This window comes from Mizuhopecten yessoensis, unplaced genomic scaffold (genome assembly GCF_002113885.1).
Source record: "Mizuhopecten yessoensis strain PY_sf001 unplaced genomic scaffold, ASM211388v2 scaffold1669, whole genome shotgun sequence".
Taxonomy (NCBI): domain Eukaryota; kingdom Metazoa; phylum Mollusca; class Bivalvia; order Pectinida; family Pectinidae; genus Mizuhopecten; species Mizuhopecten yessoensis.
In genome coordinates this window covers 314,745-331,490 of record NW_018404162.1, presented here as the reverse complement: position 1 = coordinate 331,490, position 16,746 = coordinate 314,745, and the positions used below count along the sequence as shown (strand labels likewise).

General features: G+C 35.4%; 1 protein-coding gene across 1 annotated transcript in view; it reads left to right on the top strand.

The window, feature by feature from the left end:
- Nucleotides 1-16,746, top strand: part of LOC110466363 (sushi, von Willebrand factor type A, EGF and pentraxin domain-containing protein 1-like) — a 107,784-nt gene that overhangs the window by 20,250 nt on the left and 70,788 nt on the right. Inside the window, exons 3-8 of the mRNA XM_021522811.1 lie at nt 966-1,059; nt 1,278-1,372; nt 1,685-1,903; nt 3,930-4,025; nt 11,122-11,255; nt 15,548-15,752. Coding sequence (XP_021378486.1) covers nt 966-1,059; nt 1,278-1,372; nt 1,685-1,903; nt 3,930-4,025; nt 11,122-11,255; nt 15,548-15,752 — 843 coding nt within the window. The remainder of the gene's footprint in view (nt 1-965; nt 1,060-1,277; nt 1,373-1,684; nt 1,904-3,929; nt 4,026-11,121; nt 11,256-15,547; nt 15,753-16,746) is intronic.

The following is a 16,746-nucleotide window of genomic DNA, read 5'->3' as shown; positions in this document are numbered from 1 at the left end:
CCTCTGTGTAGCTGTAGTGTCTATTAGAGGAAGCCTCTGTGTAGCTGTAGTGTCTATTAGAGGAAGCCTCTATGTAGCTGTAGTGTCTATTAGAGGAAGCCTATGTGGAGCTGTAATATATATTAGAGGAAGCCTCTGTGTAGCTGTAGTATATATTAGAGGAAGCCTCTATGTAGCTCGAGTATCTTTTAAAGGAAGCCTCTATGTTGTTCGGGTAAAGGATGGCTACCTTACCTTTCATTTTCTTCTTCTTTTTGATAAGTTTCTATTTTAATTATTTACTATCGAATTCCTTGTTTATACACATGTTGTCTTCGCCCTGTTGATGTGAGTGAGTTGCTGTATCGTGTTGTCCTATTGTCCTATCATTATATAGAACGTATACTTCTGTTTGGTTTAGCGGTACCATCATATAAAGCTTTTAAGAATTACAATGTACAATAGTAAGTTTTTAAATATCAAATACGAATTTGTTTCCCTCTACTTTAACATATCTATACATAGCAATGATATGTTTATAAATAGCAATGATATGTTTATACATAGCAATGATATGTTTATAAATAGCAATGATATGACTCATATTGACAACAGAATGATATAACAGTGTTTTTCCTTAGAAAATTATACTTACATTTTCCCAAGGTTAAGGTCACATCGAGAAGAAACAAATGCTTAAGTTCCTGTCAATTCGCTTCTGATAATCACGTCTAGGGGTCAAAGATGTTAACACTTCTTAAAATAGCTTCCGACCTGTTGAAATGTTTCACACAACATATCCTGCTTGATGCCTCTGATATGTGAAGCAGAAATCCATGGCTTTTGTTTAAAGGTGTTGTTTCAGAACCTTCACAGGATAAAAACGTTTTTGGAAGAAGTAAACACATATATTGACAATAACAATGACACCTTTTACATTTTTGAATATAGACAAAGCTTATACACATTATGATTTCCTTTGACAGGTTGGACAAATCTCGGCTCAAAATGTTACAAATTGTTTGGTTCAGAGGCCACTTTAAGGAACACATGGGAAACAGCATCGACAGCATGTCAAGGGTAAGGCAGCTGACGTAGAATCTTTGTCTAAACGAACTTGTGTCTCCATAAATTCAGTTTCATTTTTTCAAGACATTTTAAAGTTGTCAATAAGAATGTTTTAGTTTGTTCAATGTTTGAACACGATTTGATGTTCAGAAGTTGCTACCATATGTTTTGTAAGATGGTGATGACCGTATTGGACGTATGTGATAATTGAAGTCCTATTATTTGTGTAGGTCCGGCTCCCGCCTGGTGGAGGTGAAGGACTACGACATCAGAACTCAAGTGGGAAACTTCGTCAACAACAGTGATGTGCAGATGTTTTGGACTGGTAAATGTTCCGGGGCAGTTCGTTATCAATGAATTTTACTTGTTTAACTAAAACATGATATACTGCATCGTAATGTGTTCTTGAGCAGTCTGGTATATAGAGTAACAGTTAACTGTTACAGTAAAGGGAACGTTTTTGATTTAACACCGGCTTACCATTATTTATCATATTTGGATCTATAATAACTTTTCAATTAGCCAAACACAAGAAAGAAACTCGACATGTAAACAGTACAAATATAACGTGACGTCAGACTGCTGCAGAAATCTGTGATTGTTATATCATAACTATGAGAAAATCTGCCTTTTGTAGGAATGAGCAGAATAGGTATTCTGGATACTAATACATACGGAGCTAAATGGAACAATGAACCAGCCTCCCTGTATGAGGGCCGATGGAGTATCCGCAACCCACTCGTCACTTCCGGAGACTGTGTTTATACCATGAGAGATGGAAGTGAATTCTCTGACAAACTTGGAAAATGTGATGAAAAAATGGCTTACGTTTGTGAGAGAATGTCTTGCCCAACAAGTAAGTACAATAGAACCATCGGTCAACGGACTCATAATGTTTAGCCTTGTTTTCTGGTCAGTGGTCAGACAGGACCTTAGCTTGTCTTCTGGTCAGTGGTCAGACAGTATGTTAGCTGGTCTCCTGGTCAGTGGACAGTGGTCAGACAGTATGTTAGCTGGTCTCCTGGTCAGTGGTCAGTGGTCAGACAGTATGTAAGTTGGTCTTCTGGTCAGTGGTCAGACAGGACCTTAGCTTGTTTTCTGTTCAGTGGTCAGACAGTATGTTAGCTGGTCTCCTGGTCAGTGGTCAGACAGTATGTTAGCTGGTCTTCTGGTCAGTGGTTAGACAGTATGTTAGCTGATCTCCTGGTCAGTGGACAGACAGGACCTTAGCTGGTCTTTTGGTCATTGGCCAGACAGAAAGTTACCTGGTCTGAGCTGGTCTTGTGGTCAGTGGTCAAGCAGTTCCTCAGCTGTATGTATGTAGATACTTTCACTGTTAGTATACTTTAGTTGTTTCTGCTGATAATGATATCTGTATGTAGATACTTTCACTGTTAGTGAACTTTAGTTGTTTTCACTGATAATGATATATGTATGTAGATACTTTCACTGTTAGTATACTTTAGTTGTTTACTGATAATGATATATGTATGAAGATACTTTTATTGTTAGTATACTTTAGTTGTTTCCACTGATAATGATATCTGTATGTAGATACTTTCACTGTTAGTGAACTTTAGTAGTTTCCACTGATAATGATATCTGTATGTAGATACTTTCACTGTTAGTATACTTTAGTTGTTTCCACTGATAATGATATCTGTATGTAGATACTTTCACTGTTAGTAAACTTTAGTTGTTTCTGCTGATAATGATATCTGTATGTAGATACTTTCACTGTTAGTATATTTTAGTTGTTTCTACTGATTATGATATCTGTATGTAGATACTTTCAGTGTAAGTATACTGTAATTGTTTCTACTGATAATGATATCTGTATGTATATACTTTCAGTGAAAGTATACTTTAGTTATTTCCACTGATACTGATATCTGTATATAGATACTTTCACTGTTAGTATATTTTAGTTGTTTTCACTGATAATGATATCTGTATGTAGATACTTTCAGTGTTAGGAAACTTTAGTTGTTTCTGCTAATAATGATATCTGTATGTAGATACTTTCAGTGTAAGTATACTGTAGTTGCTTCCACTGATAATGATATCTGTATGTAGATACTTTCATTGTTAGTATACTTTAGTTATTCCCACTGATAATGATATCTGTATGTAGATACTTTCATTGTTAGTATACTTTAGTTATTCCCACTGATAATGATATCTGTATGTAGATACTTTCATTGTTAGTATACTTTAGTTATTCCCACTGATAATGATATCTGTATGTAGATACTTTCATTGTTAGTATACTTTAGTTATTCCCACTGATAATGATATCTGTATGTAGATAATTTCACTGTTAGTATACTTTAGTTGTTTCCACTGCTAATTATATCTCTATTTAGATACTTTCATTGTGAGTATACTTAAGTTGTTTCTACTGATATTGATATCTGTATGTAGATACTTTCACTGTTAGTATACTTTAGTTGTTTCCACTGCTAATTATATCTCTATTTAGATACATTCATTGTGAGTATACTTAAGTTTTTTCTACTGAGATTGATATCTGTATGGAGATACTTTCACTGTTAGTATACTTTAGTGGTTTCCACTGATAATGATATGTGCATGTAGATACATTTACTGTTAGTGTAATTTAGCTGTGTCCACTGATAATGATATGTGCATGTAGATACATTTACTGTTAGTGTCCTTTAGCTGTGTCCACTGATAATGATATCTGTATGTAGATACTTTCACTGTTAGTATACTTTAGTTGTTTCCACTGATAATGATATGTGTATGTAGATACATTTACTGTTAGTGTACTTTAGCTGTGTCCACTGATAATGATATCTGTATGTAGATATTTTCATTTTTATTATACTTTAGTTAATAATAATTACATTACTTTGTAGATACTCTTCACTGTGCCAGCGGCGGCTGTGTCAATAACCTGTGGGTGTGTGACGGTGTCGATGACTGTGGAGACAACTCTGACGAGATTGACTGTTGTAAGTCCCCCTCCTCCCCCTCCCCCTCCTCCTCCTCCTCCTCCTCCTTGCAAGAAATTGCAATATATACTTTTAGAAGGAAGAATTGGTGATTATCATGCATACATCTCATATTACCTGTTTCCACAATGCGTTAGTGGTATGAGAACAGACAGTCAGAATAGTTTTAAGGGACCAATTTTTACATTACCGAGAGAAATATTCTAAGACGTACAATGTATACATAGTGTCCTTTGAATATAAAACAAAGTATGCTATCAGTGTGAATTAATCACTTTCGCGGAGTAGCTCTACAATAGCCTATTGATATCAATATTATCCCGCAATTACTACAGTTTTTTGAGGTCAAGGTCACGAGGATGTCTCACACTACCAAACCACATACAGAAATAGTTAGAAAAAGTTACACTGAATTATTGATATAAAATGTTTAATATAGCCAATCATATTAGAGATTGTACAACATTAATGAATTTAAAATATAACCTTGAAAATCATTTGTGAGGGTCGTATTTAAATTACTTATAACAGGCTGTGTAAGTTAAAGTAGCGTCACCTATATAATTATCTTTGTCAGTCAATGTAGCGTCACCTTTATAGTTATCTTTGTCAGTCAATGTAGCGTCACCTATATAGTTATCTTTGTCAGTCAATATAGCGTCACCTATATAATTATCTGTGTAAGTCAATGTAGCGTCACCTATATAGTTATCTGTGTAAGTCAATGTAGCGTCACCTATATAGTTATCTGTGTTAGCCAGTGTAGCGTCACCTATATAGCTATGTTTGTAAGTCAATGTAGTGTCACATATATAGTTATCTGGTGTAAGTCAATGTAGCGTCATCTATATAATTATCTTTGTTAGTCAGTGTAGCGTCACCTATATAGTTATCTTTATCAGTCAATGTATCGTCGCCTATATAGTTATCTTTATCAGTCAATATAGCGTCACCTTTATAATTATCTTTGTTAGTCAATGTAGCGTCACCTATATAGTTATCTTTATCAGTCAATATAGCGTCACCTTTATAATTATCTTTGTAAGTCAATGTAGCGTCACCTATATAGTTATCTGTGTAAGTCAATGTAGCGTCACCTTTATAGTTATCTTTGTTAGTCAATGTAGCGTCACCTATATAGCTGTCTTTATCAGTCAATATAGCGTCACCTTTATAATTATCTTTGTTAGTCAATGTAGCGTCACCTATATAGTTATCTTTATCAGTCAATGTAGCGTCACCTTTATAATTATCTGTGTCAGTCAATGTATCGTCACCTATATAGTTATCTGTGTAAGTCAATGTATCGTCACCTATATAGTTATCTGTGTAAGTCAATGTAGCGTCACCTATATAGTTATCTGTGTAAGTCAATGTAGCGTCACCTATATAGTTATCTGTGTAAGTCAATGTAGCGTCACCTATATAGTTATCTGTGTAAGTCAATGTAGCGTCACCTATATAGTTATCTGTGTAAGTCAATGTAGCGTCACCTATATAGTTATCTGTGTAAGTCAATGTAGCGTCACCTATATAGTTATCTGTGTAAGTCAATGTAGCGTCACCTATATAGTTATCTGTGTAAGTCAATGTAGCGTCACCTATATAGTTATCTGTGTAAGTCAATGTAGCGTCACCTATATAGTTATCTGTGTAAGTCAATGTAGCGTCACCTATATAGTTATCTGTGTAAGTCAATGTAGCGTCACCTATATAGTTATCTGTGTAAGTCAATGTAGCGTCACCTATATAGTTATCTGTGTAAGTCAATGTAGCGTCACCTATATAGTTATCTGTGTAAGTCAATGTAGCGTCACCTATATAGTTATCTTTCTCAGTCAATGTAGCGTCACCTATATAGCTATCTTTGTCAGTCAATGCAGCGTCACCTATATAGTTATCTGTGTAAGTCAATGTAGCGTCAACTATATAGTTATATTTGTCAGTCAAGGTAGCGTCACCTATATTGTTATCTTTGTCAGTCAATGTAGCGCCACCTATATAGTTATCTTTGTCAGTCAATGCAGCGTCACCTATATAGTTATCTGTGTAAGTCAATGTAGCGTCACCTATATAATTATCTGTGTCAGTCAATGTAGCGTCATCTATATAATTATCTGTGTCAGTCAATGTAGCGTCACCTTTATAGTTATCTGTGTCAGACATTGAAGCGTCACCTATATAGCTATCTTTGTCAATCAATGCAGCGTCACCTATATAGTTATCTGTGTAAGTCAATGTAGCGTCACCTATATAGTTATCTGTGTCAGTCAATATAGCGTCACCTTTATAGTTATCTGTGTCAGTCATTGTAGCGTCACCTATATAGTTATCTTTGTCAGTCAATGTAGCGTCACCTATATAGCTATCTTTATCAGTCAATGTAGCGTCACCTTTATAGTTATCTGTGTCAGTCAATGTAGCGTCATCTATATAATTATGTTTGTCAGTCAATGTAGCGTCACCTTTATAGTTATCTTTGTCAGTCAATGTAGCGTCACCTATATAGTTTTCTGTGTAAGTCAATGTAGCGTCACCTATATAGTTATCTTTATCAGTCAATGTAGCGTCACCTTTATAGTTATCTGTGTCAGTCAATGTAGCGTCATCTATATAATTATGTTTGTCAGTCAATGTAGCGTCACCTTTATAGTTATCTTTGTCAGTCAATGTAGCGTCACCTATATAGTTATCTGTGTAAGTCAATGTAGCGTCACCTATATAGTTATCTTTGTCAGTCAATATAGCGTCACCTATATAGCTATCTATGTCAGTCAATATAGCGTCACCTATATAGCTATCTTTGTAAGTCAATGTAGCGTCATCTGTATAATTATCTGTGTCAGTCAATATAGCGTCACCTATATAGTTACATTCTGTATCTGTGTAAGTCAATGAAGCGTCATCTATATAGCAATCTTTTTCAGTCAATGTAGCGTCACCTATATACTTATCTGTGTAAGTCAATGTAGCGTCACCTATATAGTTATCTGTGTAAGCCAATGTAGCGTCACCTTTATAGTTATCTGTGTCAGTCAATGTAGCGTCACCTATATAATTATGTTTGTCAGCCATTGTAGCGTCACCTTTATAGTTATCTGTGTAAGTCAATGTAGCGTCATCTACATGATTATGTTTGTCAGTCAATGTAGCGTCGCCTTTATAGTTATCTGTGTTGGTCAGTGTAGCGTCACCTATTTAGTTATCTGTGTAAGTCAATATAGTCAATGTAGCGTCGCCTTTATAGTTATCTGTGTCAGTCAACGTAGCGTCATCTATATAGTAATCTTTTTCAGTCAATGTAGCGTCTCCTTTATAGTTATCTTTGTAAGTCAATGTAGCGTCCCCTATATAGTTATCTGTGTAAGTCAATGTATCGTCACCTATATAATTATCTGTGTCAGTCAATGTAGCGTCATCTATATAGTAATCTTTTTCAGTCAATGTAGCGTCACCTATAGAGTTATCTGTGTAAGTCAATGTAGCGTCACCTATATAGTTATCTGTGTTAGCCAGTGTAGCGTCACCTATATAGCTATGTTTGTAAGTCAATGTATCGTCACCTATATAGTTAGCTGTGTAAGTAAATGTAGCGTCACCTATATAATTATCTTTGTCAGTCAATATAGCGTCACCTATATAGTTATCAGTGTAAGTCAATGTAGCGTCACCTATATAGTTATCTATGTCAGTCAATGTATCGTCACCTATATAGCTATCTTTGTTAGTCAATGTAGCGTCACCTATATAGTTATCTTTGTAAGTCAATGTAGCGTCATCTATATAGTTATCTGTGTCAGTCAATGTAGCGTCTCCTATATAGTTATCTTTATCAGTCAATGTAGCGTCGCCTTTATAGTTATCTGTGTCAGTCAATGTAGCGTCACCTTTATAGTTATCTGTGTCAGTCAATATAGCGTCACCTATATAGTTATCTGTGTAAGTCAATGTAGAGTCACCTATATAGTTATCTGTGTCAGTCAATGTAGCGTCACCTATATAGTTATCTGTGTCAGTCAATATAGCGTCACCTATATAATTATGTTTGTCAGCCATTGTAGCGTCACCTTTATAGTTATCTGTGTAAGTCAATGTAGCGTCACCTATATAATTATCTGTGTCAGTCAATGTACCGTCATCTATATAGTAATCTTTTTCAGTCAATGTAGCGTCACATATAGAGTTATCTGTGTAAGTCAATGTAGCGTCACCTATATAGTTATCTGTGTAAGCCAGTGTAGCGTCACCTATATAGCTATGTTTGTAAGTCAATGTATCGTCACCTATATAGTTAGCTGTGTAAGTAAATGTAGCGTCACCTATATAATTATCTTTGTCAGTCAATATAGCGTCACCTATATAGTTATGTGTGTAAGTCAATGTAGCGTCACCTATATAGTTATCTATGTCAGTCAATATAGCGTCACCTATATAGTTATCAGTGTAAGTCAATGTAGCGTCACCTATATAGTTATCTATGTCAGTCAATGTATCGTCACATATATAGTTATCTGTGTTAGTCAGTGTAGCGTCACCTATATAGTTATCTTTATCAGTCAATGTAGCGTCGCCTTTATAGTTATCTGTGTCAGTCAATGTAGCGTCATCTATATAATTATGTTTGTCAGTCAATGTAGCGTCACCTTTATAGTTATCTGTGTCAGTCAATGTAGCGTCACCTATATAGTTTTCTGTGTAAGTCAATGAAGTCAATGTAGCGTCATCTATATAATTATCTGTGTCAGTCAATGTAGCGTCATCTATATAGTAATCTTTTTCAGTCAATGTAGCGTCACCTATATACTTATCTGTGTAAGTCAATGTAGCGTCACCTATATAGTTATCTGTGTAAGCCAGTGTAGCGTCACCTATATAGCTATGTTTGTAAGTCAATGTATCGTCACCTATATAGTTAGCTGTGTAAGTAAATGTAGCGTCACCTATATAATTATCTTTGTCAGTCAATATAGCGTCACCTATATAGGTATCTTTGTTAGTCAGTGTAGCGTCACCTTTATAGTTATCTGTGTAAGTCAATGTAGCGTCACCTTTATAGTTATCTTTGTCGGTCAATGTAGCGTCACCTATATAGTTATCTTTGTAAGTCAATGTAGCGTCATCTATATAGTTATCTGTGTCAGTCAATGTAGCGTCTCCTATATAGTTATCTTTATCAGTCAATGTAGCGTCACCTATATAGTTATCTGTGTAAGTCAATATAGTCAATGTAGCGTCACCTATAGAGTTATCTGTGTAAGTCAATGTAGCGTCACCTATATACTTATCTGTGTAAGTCAATGTAGCGTCACCTATATAATTATCTGTGTCAGTCAATGTACCGTCATCTATATAGTAATCTTTTTCAGTCAATGTAGCGTCACATATAGAGTTATCTGTGTAAGTCAATGTAGCGTCACCTATATAATTATCTGTGTCAGTCAATGTAGCGTCACCTATATAATTATGTTTGTCAGTCAATGTAGCGTCACCTTTATAGTTATCTGTGTCAGTCAATGTAGCGTCACCTATATAGTTATCTTTATCAGTCAATATAGCGTCACCTATATAGCTATCTTTGTAAGACAATGTAGCGTCACCTATATAGTTATCTATGTCAGTCAATGTATCGTCACATATATAGTTATCTGTGTTAGTCAGTGTAGCGTCACCTATATAGTTATCTGTGTCAGTCAATGTATCGTCACCTATATGGCTATCTTTGTTAGTCAATGTAGCGTCACCTATATAGTTATCTGTGTTAGCCAGTGTAGCGTCACCTATATAGCTATGTTTGTAAGTCAATGTATCGTCACCTATATAGTTAGCTGTGTAAGTAAATGTAGCGTCACCTATATAATTATCTTTGTCAGTCAATATAGCGTCACCTATATAGTTATCAGTGTAAGTCAATGTAGCGTCACCTATATAGTTATCTGTGTCAGTCAATATAGCGTCACCTATATAGTTATGTGTGTAAGTCAATGTAGCGTCACCTATATAGTTATCTGTGTCAGTCAATATAGCGTCACCTATATAGTTATCTTTGTTAGTCAGTGTAGCGTCACCTTTATAGTTATCTTTGTTAGTCAATATAGCGTCACCTATATAGTTATCTATGTCAGTCAATATAGCGTCACCTATATAGTTATCTGTGTAAGTCAATGTAGCGTCACCTATATAGTTATCTATGTCAGTCAATATAGCGTCACCTATATAGTTATCTGTGTAAGTCAATGTAGCGTCACCTATATAGTTATCTATGTCAGTCAATATAGCGTCACCTATATAGTTATCTGTGTAAGTCAATGTAGCGTCACCTATATAGTTATCTTTGTTAGTCAGTGTAGCGTCACCTATATAGTTATCTTTATTAGTCAATATAGCGTCACCTATATAGCTATGTTTGTAAGTCAATGTAGCGTCAGCTATATAATTATCTGTGTAAGTCAATGTAGCGTCACCTATATAGCTATCTTTGTCAGTCAATGTAGCGTCACCTATATAGTTATCTTTGTCAGTCAATGTATCGTCACCTATATAGCTATCTTTGTTAGTCAATGTAGCGTCAACTATTTAGCTGTCTTTGTAAGTCAATGATCCTAGAATCGTCTGTCTTACCATGTTGTAACACTGTTGGGTTTGTCCATCCCATTACAGATATACTCAATGGATACGTTTCTCATTAGTCGATAGTAAATCAGTCTCCGATGTATATAGAATTATTTTGTGTTATGTCACTATCGTGACTTCTGACAAGATGGCAACCACTGACTGACCTCTGATCGGTAAAACTACAAATCTTGTCGGATTAAGCTAAAGATGTCCACCGTGGCTTCGCTTCTGATTGGTCAGAATTAAGGTGTTATCCGTTTTAATCAAAAGGTATACTGATGAATTATAGCCGTGGGAACTGTCTTAAATTTCTGCTTCCTAATTGGATAACACGGCTGCTGTAGCCAGACTTATGATCGGTCAACATTTATATACAGCTCACCATCGCGCTCGTATGAAGTAGATTATGGCACATACACAACCTATGGACAGAAACCTTTCACCACTATAAATAATTGATTTAGAATTTCCTCTTTTTTTTCAGCCAGCAGATGTATGTACAAATATGAAGCAACAACCGGTTTAATACAAAGTCAAAACTACCCGAGCTTTTATGCACAGACAAGCTCTTGTATGTGGACCATTGTAGGATCTGAGGGTTGTAATGTCTTTATCAAGGTGAGTGTGCTAGTTTTATCCTGCTTAACTTGAGTTCCTCAAGGTAGGGGTGTGGGTTTGACATACTGTATATATTTTCTTCAAGGTAAGGTGTGGGTTTGACATACTGTATATATTTTCCTCAAGGAGAGGTGTGGGTTTGACATACTGTATATATTTTCCTCAAGGTCAGGTGTGGGTTTGTTCTACTTAATATTTTCCTCAAGGTAAGTGTGTGGGTTTGACATACTTTATATATTTTCCTCAAGGTAAAGGTGTGGGTTTGACATACTGTATATATTTTCCTCAAGGAGAGGTGTGGGTTTGACATACTGTATATATTTTCCTCAAGGTAAGGTGTGGGTTTGTTCTACTTTATATATTTTCCTCAAGGCAAGGTGTGGATTTGTCCTACTTTATATATTTTCCTCAAGGTGAGGTATGGGTTTGACATACTGTATATATTTTCCTCAAGGTAAGGTGTGGGTTTGACATACTGTATATATTTTTCCTCAAGGTAAGATGTGGGTTTGACATACTGTATATATTTTCCTCAAGGTAAGGTGTGGGTTTGACATACTGTATATATTTTCCTCAAGGTGAGGTGTGGGTTTGACATACTGTATATATTTTCCTCAAGGTGAGGTGTGGGTTTGTCCTACTTTATATATTTTCCTCAAGGTAAGGGTGTGGGTTTGTACTACTTTATATATTTTCCTCAAGGTAAGGTGTGGGTTTGACCTACTTTATATATTTTCCTCAAGGTAAGGTGTGGGTTTGACATACTTTATATATTTTCCTCAAGGTAAGGGTGTGGGTTTGACATACTTTATATATTTTCCTCAAGGTAAGATGTGGGTTTGACATACTTTATATATTTACCTCAAGGTGAGATATGGGTTTGTCCTACTTTATATATTTTCCTCAAGGTAAGGGTGTGGGTTTGTACTACTTTATATATTTTCCTCAAGGTAAGGTGTGGGTTTGACATACTTTATATATTTTCCTCAAGGTAAGGGTGTGGGTTTGACATACTTTATATATTTTCCTCAAGGTAAGATGTGGGTTTGACATACTTTATATATTTACCTCAAGGTGAGATATGGGTTTGTCCTACTTTATATATTTTCCTCAAGGTAAGGGTGTGGGTTTGTACTACTTTATATATTTTCCTCAAGGTAAGGTGTGGGTTTGACATACTTTATATATTTTCCTCAAGGTAAGGTGTGGGTTTGACATACTTTATATATTTTCCTCAAGGTAAGGTGTGGGTTTGTCCTACTTTATATATTTTCCTCAAGGTAAGGGTGTGGGTTTGACATACTTTATATATTTTCCTCAAGGTAAGATGTGGGTTTGACATACTTTATATATTTACCTCAAGGTGAGATATGGGTTTGTCCTACTTTATATATTTTCCTCAAGGTAAGGGTGTGGGTTTGTACTACTTTATATATTTTCCTCAAGGTAAGGTGTGGGTTTGACATACTTTATATATTTTCCTCAAGGTAAGGTGTGGGTTTGACATACTTTATATATTTTCCTCAAGGTAAGGTGTGGGATTGTCCTATTTTATATATTTTCCTCAAGGTAAGGTGTGGGTTTGTACTATTTTATATATTTTCCTCAAGGTAAGATGTGGGTTTGACATACTTTATATATTTACCTCAAGGTGAGATATGGGTTTGTCCTACTTTATATATTTTCCTTAAGGTAAGGGTGTGGGTTTGTACTACTTTATATATTTTCCTCAAGATAAGGGTGTGGGTTTGACATACTTAATATATTTTTATATATTTTCCTCAAGATAAGGGTGTGGGTTTGACATACTTTATATATTTACCTCAAGGGGAGATATGGGTTTGTCCTACTTTATATATGTTCCTCAAGATAAGGGTGTGGGTTTGACATACTTTATCTATTTTCCTCAAGGTAAGGTATGGGTTTGAAATACTTTATATATTTTTCTCAAGGTAAGGGTGTGGGTTTGACATACTGTATATATTTTCCTCAAGGTGAGGGTGTGGGTTTGTCCTACTTTATATATTTTCCTTAAGGTAAGGGTGTGGGTTTGACATACTTTATATATTTTCCTCAAGGTAAGGTATGGGTTTGACATACTTAATATATTTTTCTCAAGGTAAGGGTGTGGGTTTGTCCTACTTTATATATGTTCCTCAAGATAAGGGTGTGGGTTTGACATACTTTATATATTTTCCTCAAGGTGAGGTGTGGGTTTGTCCTACTGTATATATTTTCCTCAAGGTAAGGGTGTGGGTTTGACATACTGTATATATTTTCCTCAAGGTGAGGTGTGGGTTTGTCCTACTGTATATATTTTCCTCAAGGTAAGGGTGTGGGTTTGTCCTACTGTATATATTTTCCTCAAGGTAAGGTACGGGTTTGACATACTTTATATATTTTCCTCAAGGTAAGGTGTGGGTTTGTCATACTGTATATATTTTCCTCAAGGTACGGGTGTGGGCTTGTCCTCCTTTATATATTTTCCTCAAGGTAAGGTGTGGGTTTGACATACTTTATATATTTTCCTCAAGGTAAGGTGTGGCTTTGTACTACTTTATATATTTTCCTCAAGGGAAGGTGTGGGTTTGTTCTACTTTATATATTTTCCTAAAGGTAAGGGTGTGGGTTTGACATACTTTATATATTTTCCTCAAGGCAAGGTGTGGCTTTGTACTACTTTATATATTTTCCTCAAGGGAAGGTGTGGGTTTGTTCTACTTTATATTTTTTCCTCAAGGTAAGGGGGTGGGTTTGACATACTTTATATATTTTCCTCAAGGCAAGGTGTGGCTTTGTACTACTTTATATATTTTCCTCAAGGGAAGGTGTGGGTTTGTTCTACTTTATATATTTTCCTCAAGGTGAATGTGTGGGTTTGTCCTACTTTATATATTTTCCTCAAGATAAGGGTGTGGGTTTGACATACTTTATATATTTTACTCAAGGTAAGGGTGTGGGTTTGTCATACTTTATATATTTTCCTCAAGGTAAGGTGTGGCTTTGTACTCCTTTATATATTTTCCTCAAGGGAAGGTGTGGGTTTGTTCTACTTTATATATTTTCCTAAAGGTAAGGGTGTGGGTTTGACATACTTTATATATTTTCCTCAAGGCAAGGTGTGGCTTTGTACTACTTTATATATTTTCCTCAAGGGAAGGTGTGGGTTTGTTCTACTTTATATTTTTTCCTCAAGGTAAGGGGGTGGGTTTGACATACTTTATATATTTTCCTCAAGGTACGGTGTGGGTTTGTTCTACTTTATATTTTTTCCTCAAGGTAAGGGTGTGGGTTTGACATACTTTATATATTTTCCTCAAGGTGAGGTGTGGGTTTGACATACTGTATATATTTTCCTCAAGGTAAGGTGTGGGTTTGTCATACTGTATATATTTTCCTCAAGGTACGGGTGTGGGCTTGTCCTCCTTTATATATTTTCCTCAAGGTAAGGTGTGGGATTGACATACTTTATATATTTTCCTCAAGGTAAGGTGTGGGTTTGTCATACTTTATATATTTTCCTCAAGGTAAGGTGTGGCTTTGTACTCCTTTATATATTTTCCTCAAGGGAAGGTGTGGGTTTGTTCTACTTTATATTTTTTCCTCAAGGTAAGGTGTGGGTTTGTTCTACTTTATATTTTTTCCTCAAGGTAAGGTGTGGGTTTGTTCTACTTTATATATTTTCCTCAAGGTAAGGCGTAGGATTGTTCTACTTTATATATTTTCCTCAAGGGAAGGTGTGGGTTTGTTCTACTTTATATATTTTCCTAAAGGTAAGGGTGTGGGTTTGACATACTTTATATATTTTCCTCAAGGCAAGGTGTGGCTTTGTACTACTTTATATATTTTCCTCAAGGGAAGGTGTGGGTTTGTTCTACTTTATATTTTTTCCTCAAGGTAAGGGGGTGGGTTTGACATACTTTATATATTTTCCTCAAGGTAAGGGTGTGGGTTCGTACTACTTTATATATTTTCCTCAAGGTAAGGTGTGGGTTTGTCCTACTGTATATATTTTCCTCAAGGTAAGGGTGTGGGTTTGTCCTACTTTATATATTTTCCTCAAGGTAAGGGTGTGGGTTCGACATACGATAGATATATTCCTCACGGTAAGATGTGGGTTTATCCTTCCTTATGTATTGCTGCATAGTAAAATACATTTGTAGTATTGTCCCAAGGGCTAGGGTATTGTTTTTTCCTAACTGCCAACATTTAAATGATAGAAGATAAATTCTCCATGAATCAAACTTCGAATAAAACAAGGATATTTATGTTAAATTATCTTTTTATTTTAGTTCAATACCTTTGAAACAGAGAAGGACCGGGACATTGTTGATATTTTGGTTGGAGGAATGTCAGAGAAGACATCCATGTACCGTGCTAGTCTTTCAGGGAATCAGACAGGCGCACAATATCGCAGTCACAACCGTTACATGATAATAAAATTCCGCACAGACCATGACGTACAGAATATGGGATTCAGTGCCGATTTCACAAGCTGTGAGTATGAGGATACCCAGAACGAGTATAACATTGTCAGAAGTTATAACAGACCTAATGTTAGGTAGCATCCGGTGTATCATAGACATTCTAATAAAGTCGTTATTTGGGTATTTACATGTGGTTCTATCCTTTAGAGACTTTCACTATAAGAAGTGTGGATGAAAATATTTCCCTTTGTTGCTGTACGTATCATTCGGCAGAAAAAATATATTACATAAGATGAAAAGTAACGTTAGCAGAAATACTGTTTTAGCTGAAAGTAATAGTGGTAGGTATTTAATCTATGTACAATCGTCCAATCTGATTAAAATCGAACATAGAATCACCCTTATCATAGCCAAATACATCCCGGGAGACATCTTTTAACAGCTGGTGATCTAAGACAAAGTATTAAAATAGATCATCAAGATCACAACCAGAGAAGTTTTCAATCCAGTAGGTTCATGCAATGGACGAAGATGTCATGTGTAAGGTGGAATGTTGGGTATCGGGTGATATAACATGATATTGAGAGTTTACAAGTGTTTCATGTAGTAAAAGCAATATCTATGTACAAGTTTGTAATAGTAAAATTACTATTCATGTTGAAAGGTGTAACTAGAAATATTTTGCAAAAAGCATTTCCACCTAATAAAGTCTAGAAAAGACTGGATTACCTGAAGTGCTTTTTATTGTACCTAGGCATGGCCATATATATTGTACCTAGGCATAGACATATATATTGTACCTGGGCATAGACATATAAATTGTACCTAGGCATAGACATGTATATTGTACCTAGACATAGATATATATATTGTACCTAGGCATAGACATATATTGTACCTAGGCATAGACATATATAGTGTACCTAGGCATAGACATTATTGTACCTAGGTATAGACATATATATTGTACCTAGGCATAGACATATATATTGTACCTAGGCATAGACATATATAGTGTACCTAGGCATAGACATATATAGTGTACCTAGGCATAGACATATATA